The sequence below is a fragment of the Lepidochelys kempii genome, chromosome 4 (assembly GCF_965140285.1).
Source record: "Lepidochelys kempii isolate rLepKem1 chromosome 4, rLepKem1.hap1, whole genome shotgun sequence".
In the NCBI taxonomy this organism is placed as follows: domain Eukaryota; kingdom Metazoa; phylum Chordata; order Testudines; family Cheloniidae; genus Lepidochelys; species Lepidochelys kempii.
Window position 1 is genome coordinate 29,715,656 of NC_136383.1, and position 12,085 is coordinate 29,727,740.

General features: G+C 45.5%; 1 protein-coding gene across 1 annotated transcript in view; it reads left to right on the forward strand.

Annotated features, from left to right (window-relative positions):
* The first annotated feature begins 252 nt into the window (after positions 1-252).
* ARHGEF38 (Rho guanine nucleotide exchange factor 38) overlaps positions 253-12,085 on the forward strand; it is a 56,149-nt gene continuing 44,316 nt past the window's right edge. The window contains exon 1 of the mRNA XM_073340837.1: positions 253-454. Coding sequence (XP_073196938.1) covers positions 253-454 — 202 coding nt within the window. The remainder of the gene's footprint in view (positions 455-12,085) is intronic.

Consider the following 12,085-nt stretch of genomic DNA (forward strand, 5'->3'; position numbering starts at 1 on the left):
GCTGGCCTCTCAGGTAGCAGGTGGCAGGTTGCCCAGTCAGGCTCCAAGGGCAGCAGAGGATGACTTCATAGGGGTGGAGCCTTGTAGTCGAGGTGGCAGGCAACCTGAGCCAGGGAACAAGTGAACTTGTGGAGTCAAAGACAGGTGAGCGGAGCTGATAGGCAGCTTTTGCACTCGCCTGGGAAACAAGCACTCAACTCAGCTCCCTAAGAATCGACAGTCTCCCAAGGAAGAGGGTTGTCACTGCTGAAAATGGAAACCAAAGAAGCCCCTGGGAAAGAAGGCATGGGAGCCAAGAGGAAGAATTTGACCTTCTTGAAGCACAGGCTGTACATGCTGGAGAGAAGGAAGACGGACACCGTTGTTGAGAACAGTGTTTCTGGGGACCAGGGTAACTCTGGCACTTTGAGGAGGAGCCAGTCTGACAGGACGGAATACAGCCAGAAGTTACAAGGTAACGGGAAGAAAATGACTTATTTATTATTTGTATTGCAGCCCTATCACAAACCAGGACCCCAGGACCCCATTGTGCTAGGCGCCCTAGAAATAGGGAACAAGCCAGAAGTCCCTCTCTCAAAAAGCTTAAAATCTAAGTGACCATCCCTCCCCCCCTCCCAGCCCCCCACTGTGGTAACCATTCCTGGCTGGTTTTATATTTATAAATAATGCCACTTGCATAGGATTCCAAATGGGATTCATATGTCGCCCAGCTTTTTAAAGCCTATGTACAAAATATACATGGAACTGAAATCCTACTCTACATGTTAGCCATATTATCTACCAGTTCTTCAGTATTTTGAAAATATGTCTCCGCATGAGCTGATAGTATTTTGTGGAATGGGATATACACTGTCAAACTAATAGAGGTGGCAAGGGATATTTTTGTTTAAATTAAATCTTGATTCAATTGAAAAGAAAAATTGTGTGTTCATCTCTTATCTAGATTGCATATGTCTGAATTTCAAGTATATCCAACTACATGCCTTTAATGAAAAGGAGGACTTGTGGCACCTTAGAGACTAACCAATTTATTTGAGCATGAGCTTTCGTGAGCTGTAGCTCACGAAAGCTCATGCTCAAATAAATTGGTTAGTCTCTAAGGTGCCACAAGTCCTCCTTTTCTTTTTGCGAATACAGACTAACACGGCTGTTCCTCTGAAACATGCCTTTAATGGTGACTCTGATTCAAATTATAAACCTACAATGACTTTTCAAATCCATGAATTATCTGACTCCAAAATTTTGTCAATCTCTGAATTGGTTGGAAATTCAGCCCAGTTCTTCAAATTATGCAGAAACCTGTAAAATTACATAAATGTTTTATATAAACCCATGGGGACAGGAATTGTCTTATTTCTGTGTTTGTTCAATTCCTAGTTGGGGCTTTTGGGTACTACTAAAACAGTACTAATCATAGAATCATAGAATATCAGGGTTGGAAGGGACCTCAGGAGGTCATCTAGTCCAACCCCTGCTCAAAGCAGGACCTATCCCCAATTTTTGACCCAGATCCCTAAATGGCCCCCTCAAGGATTGAACCCCCAACCCTGAGTTTAGCAGGCCAATGCTCAAACCACTAATAGATGAACTATGACATCAGAATACCATTCATGGCAATATTCTTGTATCAGGGAATAAAACAGTAATGTGTTTTACTACAATATGTATGGTTTTGGTGCGTTTAATAAAGGAATAGCATTCCCTCAAACAGAAAATATAATGTACATAGCTACTGATCTGTTGAAATGCAGTTAACAGATTTGGTGATATTCCCTTTCAGTGACTAAAATGCAACCTATTCAGATGTAGTAAGAAGTATGAAGAGCTTTAGGTTAATTTCTTAGGTTAATTTTTCCTCTCCGCAATACTGACTTTAAGGAAGAATTCACTATTAGTTAATTTGCTGCTGCTTTGTGAAAAACAAATCATGCTTTGGAATTTGAGTTACTTACAGCTTAATATTTTGAAAAAACAGTATTACTAATATAACTGTATTAGTAAAGTGGGAAAAATCTAACTTAATTGTTCTGTCCAGAGAGAAAAGGAACTTAAGTATTAGTATATACCAGGATACATGATAGGTGATCTTTGTTGAAGTTGCTGCTCCTTCTTTTCTCACACATTAGGCTTGAGTCTCTTCTGACTTATACTACTGTAAATCAGGAGTGAGGAAGTCACAGAAGTCTATGGAGTTACAGCAGTGCAAAACTAACAAAGTGAGAGAAGATCAGGGCTACTGGGTTTCAGAACTATACTCCTCTTCTAGTGAATTGTCATTCTTGATAGCAAAATGAACTGTAACCAGTTTGGAAAGGGCCATGCAAGTTTACACTTAGCAGATCTTTAGCAGAGATAATTCAGGGTTTATTTGTGGGGAAGGAAATCTGCAGGGCTGGTCAAACTTGTTAATAAAAATAAGATCTACAGATTTCAGAGTAACAGCCGTGTTAGTCTGTATTCGCAAAAAGAAAAGGAGTACTTGTGGCACCTTAGAGACTAACCAATTTATTAGAGCATAAGCTTTCGTGAGCTACAGCTCACTTCATCAGATGCATATCGTGGAAACTGCAGCAGACTTTATATATACACAGAGAATATGAAACAATACCTCCTCCCACCCCACTGTCCTGCTGGTAATAGCTTATCTAAAGTGATCATCAGGTGGGCCATTTCCAGCACAAATCCAGGTTTTCTCACCCTCCACCCCCCCACACAAATTCACTCTCCTGCTGGTGATAGCCCATCCAAAGTGACAACTCTTTACACAATGTGCATGACAATCAAGTTGGGCTATTTCCTGCACAAATCCAGGTTTTCTCACATCCCCCCCACCCCCATACACACACAAACTCACTCTCCTGCTGGTAATAGCTCATCCAAACTGACCACTCTTCAAGTTTAAATCCAAGTTAAACCAGAACATCTGGGGGGGGGGTAGGAAAAAACAAGAGGAAACAGGTTTCAGAGGAACAGCCGTGTTAGTCTGTATTCGCAAAAAGAAAAGGAGTACTTGTGGCACCTTAGAGACTAACCAATTTATTTGAGCATGAGCTTTCGTGAGCTAACAGGCTACCTTGCATAATGACTTAGCCACTCCCAGTCTCTATTTAAGCCTAAATTAATAGTATCCAATTTGCAAATGAATTCCAATTCAGCAGTTTCTCGCTGGAGTCTGGATTTGAAGTTTTTTTGTTTTAAGATAGCGACCTTCATGTCTGTGATTGCGTGACCAGAGAGATAGAAGTGTTCTCCGACTGGTTTATGAATGTTATAATTCTTGACATCTGATTTGTGTCCATTTATTCTTTTATGTAGAGACTGTCCAGTTTGACCAATGTACATGGCAGAGGGGCGTTGCTGGCACATGATGGCATATATCACATTGGTGGATGTGCAGGTGAATGAGCCTCTGATAGTGTGGCTGATGTTATTAGGCCCTGTGATGGTGTCCCCTGAATAGATATGTGGGCACAATTGGCAACGGGCTTTGTTGCAAGGATAAGTTCCTGGGTTAGTGGTTCTGTTGTGTGGTATGTGGTTGTTGGTGAGTATTTGCTTCAGGTTGCGGGGCTGTCTGTAGGCAAGGACTGGCCTGTCTCCCAAGATTTGTGAGAGTGTTGGGTCATCCTTTAGGATAGGTTGTAGATCCTTAATAATGCGTTGGAGGGGTTTTAGTTGGGGGCTGAAGGTGACGGCTAGTGGCGTTCTGTTATTTTCTTTGTTAGGCCTGTCCTGTAGTAGGTAACTTCTGGGAACTCTTCTGGATCTATCAATCTGTTTCTTTACTTCTGCAGGTGGGTACTGTAGTTGTAAGAAAGCTTGACAGAGATCTTGTAGGTGTTTGTCTCTGTCTGAGGGGTTGGAGCAAATGCGGTTGTATCGCAGAGCTTGGCTGTAGACGATGGATCGTGTGGTGTGGTCAGGGTGAAAGCTGGAGGCATGCAGGTCGGAATAGCGGTCAGTAGGTTTCCGGTATAGGGTGGTGTTTATGTGACCATTGTTTATTAGCACTGTAGTGTCCAGGAAGTGGATCTCTTGTGTGGACTGGACCAGGCTGAGGTTGGTGGTGGGATGGAAATTGTTGAAATCATGGTGGAATTCCTCAAGGGCTTCTTTTCCATGGGTCCAGATGATGAAGATGTCATCAATATAGCGCAAGTAGAGTAGGGGCTTTAGGGGACGAGAGCTGAGGAAGCGTTATTCTAAATCAGCCATAAAAATGTTGGCATACTGTGGGGCCATGCGGGTACCCATAGCAGTGCCGCTGATCTGAAGGTATACATTGTCCCCAAATGTGAAGTAGTTATGGGTAAGGACAAAGTCATAAAGTTCAGCCACCAGGTTAGCCGTGACATTATCGGGGATAGTGTTCTTGATGGCTTGTAGTCCATCTTTGTGTGGAATGTTGGTGTAGAGGGCTTCTACATCCATAGTGGCCAGGATGGTGTTATCAGGAAGATCACCGATGGATTGAAGTTTCCTCAGGAAGTCAGTGGTGTCTCGAAGGTAGCTGGGAGTGCTGGTAGCGTAGGGCCTGAGGAGGGAGTCTACATAGCCAGACAATCCTGCTGTCAGGGTGCCAATGCCTGAGATGATGGGGCGCCCAGGATTTCCAGGTTTATGGATCTTGGGTAGTAGATAGAATATCCCAGGTCGGGGTTCCAGGGGTGTGTCTGTGCGGATTTGATCTTGTGCTTTTTCAGGAAGTTTCTTGAGCAAATGCTGTAGTTGCTTTTGGTAACTCTCAGTGGCATCAGAGGGTAATGGCTTGTAGAAGATCTACAGAAGCACTGATCTGACAGTTAACAGTGTCTTATCAAACATTCTCTGATAGTGTTTTTTTGGGGGGGGGCAGAGGCAGGGTTTAAGAAATTTTAGTTTAAGTGAAAAATGATAGCTTGACAGATCTGGGCACTCAGTCCTGTTGAAAAGGCCTCACACATAAAAGATCTTGTCTACAAGTGAAGAACTTGTATTTAAGTGAAGCCTGTTTATATTAGGAAAATTTGTGAGAGTTTTGACTGTGCAACACCAGTTGAAACCCCTAAGGTAGGTGCACTGTACTGGTGCAAAATAGGGCTCTCTAAAAACACCACCTCCATGAGGGGCCTAGCTACCCAGCGCTGATGCACTGTCTATACTGGCACGTTACAGCGCTTAAACTTGCAGCGCTCAGGGGGTGTTTTTTCACACCCCTGAGCAAGAAAGTTGCTGCGCTGTAAAGTGCCAGTGTAGACAAGCCCTTAGACTGACCTAGCTATGTCACTATATAACCCCATAGTGTAGACGCAGCCTATGTCAATGGAAGGGGTTTTTCCGTTGCTGAACGGACACCATCTCTGAGTGATAGTAGCCACATCAATCGAAGCAGAATATTCACTAGGGTGTGGCCACAGTTAAAAGTGATATCATCCTATGTTCTGAGAATCAGGTTGACCTACCCCCAGTGTAGACATGGCTAGATTGACCCAAGAGTTCTCTCCACTTCTCAAAGAGGTGGATTAACTACAATTGATGTAGAAACTCCTTCTATCAATGTAGGAAGCGTCTACACTAAGGTGCTACAGCAGCTGCACCCTTGCTGTGCTTCCGTAGCATAGACATGGCCTAGAAGATGATGAGAGCAGCTATAACCCATGCTATGACTGTGCTGTTGTCATTCCAGCCCTTTCACAGGCACTAGAATGTACTTTTAAAAGGTTGTTAGGACCAAAGAAAAGTGCGTGCAATTTGTATGAGTAGAATTACAGACATGAAAAATCCATAATTCTTAAGGATTTAGGGCCTCCCCATGGATTTCCATTAGATTTTGCCATTTTCTACAGAATCTAAACTTTTATCTAAAAAGAGTTACTCGATCTCTGGTTGCAAAGATAACCAGGGGCACTCAGTTAGCTTTGTGAATCGAGATATTGAAACAAAAGGATTACAAGAGGTGTGAACTTCTCATTGTAAAGGCTTTTCACTTTAAAACTTAATCACTTAATTAGCAGCATAGCTATGGAAATGTTAACTAATGATTATACCAGAAACATCCAGTTAATGCACTTATCTAGTATGAGTGGTCATTCAACATCTTGATGTTTCATTCATTTAAAAAATTCCTTTTGAGAAAGGCTGCACATTTTGCACTTCAATAGCATCATTTCATTCTTAAATTTCACAGTTAAGTCTCTCAGTATCTTCTGTAAGGTACTATTAGCCCCATTTTACATATGGGTAAACCTAGGCACCTACTGATTGATGTCACAGAGCACCTCAGTCAGTGGCAGAACCAAAATAAAAAGGAACTTGGTTGGAATTCAGGAGATCTGAGTTTGGTTCCTGGATCTGCCACAGATTCCTTGGCTAAGTCATTTCTCTATACCACAGTTCTCTCCCTGGTAAAGCTGGGGGGTAATATGTTACTACAGTACATGGATGTCATGAAGATAATTAATTAATGCTTGTGATTTATTTAGAAACATTGGTGGGGTTCTTATATGTGCTTAGATGCATCTTAGGACTTCTGACTCCCAGTCCCCTGCAAATAATGTCATTTGCTTTTGACTGAATAAGTGAGGAAATTACTACTGTCCTTAACAATCATATAAAATGGTTAGTTTGTCAGTTTTTAAAACAAATTGTTGGTCTCCCTTCTAGTAAGATATGGTCTTTCCTATAAAACTTGGACCAACAGCAGTGAAAATCATTGTTATCTATGTAAACATTTATGTATTGCATCATAGCTGGGCTTGGACTACTCTGAGGCCTCCATCCTGCAAACACTTTTGTACCTGAGTGACTCGAGTTCAGTGAGTGTAGTTACTCACATGCATAAGTGTCTGCAGGATCCGGGCTTAAGCGAAGCCAAGTCTACACTTAGGGCATGGCTACACTTGCAGATGTAGAGCGCTTTGAGTTAAACCAGCCTTCGGAGAGCGCAGTAGGGAAAGCGCTGCAGTCTGTCCACACTGACAGCTACAAGCGCACTGGCGTGGCCACATTTGCCACACTTGCAGCGGCATTGGGACCAGTGCATTATGGGCAGCTATCCCACAGAGCACCTCTTCCCCATTCTGGCGCTGTGGCTTGTGGGAAGGGGGCGGAGGGTGTGGGGCATTCTGGGTCCTGTCCCAATGCCCCGTGATGCATCAGTTCACATCCCAGCAATCCCTGTGCTTCCGTCCACGTTTGGCACCATCTTTCAACATTTTTTGTACTGCGTGCTCTGTCTTTCCTTTCCGTCTGCGGGAATGGAGCCTGAACTGCTAAGGAGTATGCTGACGAGTCTTGCCAGCACGTCATGTTTGGAAGCCGAGTTACTCCTTAAGCTCCAAACTGACAGTGAGGACTCAGACGATGATATCGACTCAAGTAATACATACGACACAAGTTTGCTTGTGGCATTCATGGACATGCTCACCACCGTGGAACGCCACTTTTGGGCTCGGGAAACAAGCACTGAGTGGTGGGATCACATCGTCATGCACATCTGGGATGACGAGCAGCGGCTGCAGAACTTTGGGGTGAGAAAAGCCACTTCCATGGGACTGTGTGCAGAGCTTGCCCCCACCCTGCGGCGCAAGGACACAAAATTGAAAGCTGCCCTGACAGTGGAGAAGTGGGTGGCTATTGCAATCTGGAAGCTGTCAACTCCAGACAGCTACCGATCGGTCGCTAACCAGTTTGGAGTGGGAAAATTAACCGGTGGAATCGTGTTGATGCAAGTTTGCAGGACTATTAATCGCATCCTGCTCAGAAGAATTGTGACTCTGGGTAACGTGCATGACATTGTGGCCGGCTTTGCACAAATGGGTTTCCCTAACTGCGGAGGGGCGATCATGGCACGCATATTCCAATTCTGGCACCAGCCCACCTAGCCTCCGAATACATTAATCGGAAGGGGTATTTCTCTATGGTTCTCCAGGTGCTTGTGGATCACCATGGGTGTTTCATTGACATTAATGCAGGCTGGCCCAGAAAGGTGCATGACACACGCATCTTTCGGAACACTGGCCTGTTCAGGAAGCTGCAAGCCGGGACTTTTTCCCCAGACCAGAAGATCACCATAGGGGAAGTCGAAATGCCCATTGTGATCCTTGGAGACCCCACTTACCCTTTAATGCCATGGCTCATGAAACCCTACACAGGGAGCCTTGACAGCAGCAAGGAGTGGTTCAACAACAGGCTGAGCCAGTGCAGAATGACTGTGGAGTGTGCTTTTGGCCATTTAAAGGGCCGCTGGCAGTCTCTGTATGGGAAGCTGGACCTGGCCGATGACAACATCCCCTCAGTTATATCCATGTGCTGTACCCTCCATAACATTTGTGAAAGGAAGGGTGAAAGATTCCCTCAGGCATGGAACCCGGAGGCTAAATATGAACAGCCAAAGAGCAGGGCTATTAGAGGGGCCCAGCGCGGGGCTGCAAGGATTAGGGATGCCTTGAAGGAGCAATTTGAGGCTGAGAGCCATCAGTAATGTCTGGTGCCCTGCAGAGGCGTGAAGTGCAGTGACTCCAATGTTTGTAGGAACCGGTGTTTGCTACGCTGACTTGCAGTGCCTGTTGCTTTCCTGGGCTAAGGTATCCTTTACTTTATGCAATAATAAAGAATGTTTTCAAAGCCAAAAAATCCATTTATTGAAAAGAAAATTCATTTATTGAAAAGAAACACAACTGCTTGGGAAACAGAAAGGGCAAGGGGATGGGGTGGGGAACGGTACAATCACAGATTTGCATATGCCCTGTTCTCATACTCAGCCTTCCTGTCTGGAGTGGTGTGCAACGAGTGCTGCACTTCAGGATGGCTCTACTGCATGGTGATGGGCATTGAGTGCACTGGGTAAGGGTCATAGTTTTCAGGGCTGGGTGGTGAAGCTACAGGTGCTGGAGGCAGCTGGTGGGATAAGAACCCAGATGCTGGAGAAAGTGGGTTGGAGGTGACATTGGGGCACAAGGGAAAGAGGTTTTTGGACAAGGGGTCTAGGGTGAGGCGGGCACAGTAGTGCTCCGCCTGCATGGCTACGAGCACCTGGATTGAGTCCGTTTGGCGCTCCGTTATGCTTATCAGCTGATCCGTGCTTTGCTGCTAGAGCACCGTGCTTTTGTGCCGGCGCTCCTCAGTCTGCTGGTGGATCCTCCTTTCACTGTCCCGCCATTCCTGCACTTTTAGATTCTCATTAAGGGACTGCTGCATGACTTCATGCAGCATGTCTTCTTTGCTTTTACATGGCCTCTTCCTAATTCGTTAAAGTCTTTCAGCTGGTGATAACACGGACGGCTGAGATCTCAAGGTTGCATCTGTAAAGGCAAAATGCAACACTTAACAGAGGCAACATTGTTCACACCAGACAGAGCAATGATTCCCCCGTACTTAAGGGCAAGCACAGTCTACACAATAGCATAATTTGCCCATCCCAAAGCTAGCGCACATAACCCACGGGAGCCCCAAAATGGTGAGTAAGCACAGGGTCAAGGGGGACTGATTGTTTCACAGCTGTACTGTCCTCTAGGTTTCTGTGCCTTGGGGAGAGCCAACAGCTGCAGCAGGCCCCTATACTGAACACTCTCCCCACATTTTCCACAGGAGTTCGTCCTGGAAGATATCTCGCTGCTGAGGGTGACCTGGGAAGCAAGGGAGGGTCTTCTACTACAGTACGGCTTCTGCCCTGGCCCATATGCAGCTTGCCTGTGTGCAGCAATTGTCCCCCCGCCCCTCATGGCACAGTTAGCCTGACTAGGGCAAGGACCACAGTGGCTCTCCCAAGAAACCTGCTCAAGCACATTGCCCAACTTCTGGATGAGACCTTTGAAGAAATCACTGAGGCCGATTACTGCGATGTGAGAGAGCACATCAACGCCCTACTCCGCATCTAAGCATGCATGGAGCCCTAACCCTCCTCGCCCCAAGAGCCCACACCGAATAACTTCCTTCCCAAAATAAAAGCTGCTTACCGGGAACCTCCTCTGGTGTTTGTCCTTCCCCAAGCACTGGCTGCCGCGACTGGCTACCTTCCTCCTGGCTTGACAGCAGCTCCTGGCTGCATACGTCTAGGGATGGGGGGGTGTCTTCCTCCACCTCAGCACCCTTGCTCCTGCTTTCCTCCTCCTCCTCCTGCCTTGTTGAACTGGGCTCTGAAGTGTCCATGGTGGTACTTGGAATGGAGGTGGGGTTGCCTCCGAGTATCGCATCGAACTCTTTGTAGAAACCACAGGTCGCAGGGGCAGCACCGGAGCGGCTGTTTGCCTCGTGGGCTTTGCGGTAGGCATTCCGCAGCTCCTTCACTTTAACCCGGCACTGCAGTGTGTCCCGGTCATGGCCCCTTTCCATCATGTCACCTTGATATCTGCTCGAAGGTATCGTAATTCCTACGGCTGGAGTGCAGCTGGGACTAGACAGCTTCCTCCCCCCAAACACTGATGAGGTCCAGCACCTCGCCATTGCTCCATTCAGGGGATTGCCTGGCTCATGGAGGCATGGTCACCTGGAAAGATGCGCTGAGAGCACTCCACGCCTAGCTGAGCAAACAGGAAGGGGATTTTCAAAATTCCCAGAGAATTTAAAGGGCAGGTCTGATGGTTGGTCACCTGAGGACAGGGCAGTAGAGTTCAAACTGATGACCAGAGTGGCTAGAACAGGCATTGTGGGACACTTCTGGAGGCTGATCAGAGCGCATTAACAGGCCAGAAAGTCCACACTGGCACCATGGTACTCCGGTGGGGGTACCCAAAATGTTATTCCACTCGCTGAGGTGGAGTACCAGGAGCGCTCTAGCCGCGGAGTCAGTGCGCTCTACGTGCCTTGCTAGTGTGGACTCGTCGTGAGGTAGGGTGCCCGGGGCTGCTTTAATGTGCTCTAACTTGCACGTGTAGCCATGCCCTTAGAAATTAGATTGACCTAGCTATGTTGCTCAGGGCTGTGAAAATTTTTGCACCCTGTTCAACACAGTTAGGTTGACCTAACTTCCTGTATAGATGCAGCTAGGTCAACAGAAAAATTCTTCCATTGGCCTTACCCCCTTTAAGAAAGATGGATTACCTCCATCAGCTACAGTACTGTAGTTGAGCTGCAGTCGTGTAAACGTAGGAGGAACACACAAAATATTGGAAGAGATTACTTATGTTACGTTTGTTTCTTTTAAAACTAGCTAGATAAGAGCTTGGCATAAGGGGATGAATTATTGTTTGAGGGATTATGGAAAAGGTGGGTTTCCAGAAAGTATCTGATGTAGGGATTTGCAGTATTTCACCTGAAGGTAATAAATATTTTTGAAAAATCTTCATGTTGGAAGTCTATCTAGTATTAATACCCTTGGTTTTGACTTGTCATTTTAGTGCTGTACTGATCAGCTGTAATATCAGATTGTTTGCAGTATTTTTGGAGGGTAGCAGCACTACCCTTTGATGTTATAAGAAGTCAGAGAACAACCCCTCCCCCAGCCTTTTTCTTTCTTCTAACCCTCACTGAACTGTACGCCTCTTCTTCCTGTCAGCTGACAGCTTTTCCAACCCCCTGCTACTGCATCTCCTCACTGAAAGCCCACATATTTCTCCCCAATTCCCTTATATGCTTTGGACTATATTTAGATTTTAAATATACATAGAGCTAATTTCTTATTGCACTGCAAAATTTGTTGCTCTTTGAAACAGCTGGTTTCTTAAAAAGAAAAGGAGGACTTGTGGCACCATAGAGACTAACAAATTTATTTGAGCATAAGCTTTCGTGAGCTACAGCTCACTTCATCGGATGCATTCAGTGGAAAATACAGTGGGGAGATTTATATACACAGAGAACATGAAACAATGGGTGTTATCATACACACTGTTTTCTTGATTGAATTAAAGTCCAATTAGGGCTAAAAATTTACATAGATTACACTAGTGCAGTAAATATACCCATTGTCTTGAGATCATATCAGACAACAAGTCCACTTGTCCTTCCATGCTCAAATTTCTATTCAGTGGGCGTAAGTCTCCTTTACTTGCCCCAGTGTAAATCCGGAGCAACTCTGTTGAACTCTTTGGAGTTTCACTGAGGTAACCTCTTTGGGGAACCATTTTTGTGTTCTATGTTTGTACAGCACCTAGCACAATGGGGACCATGA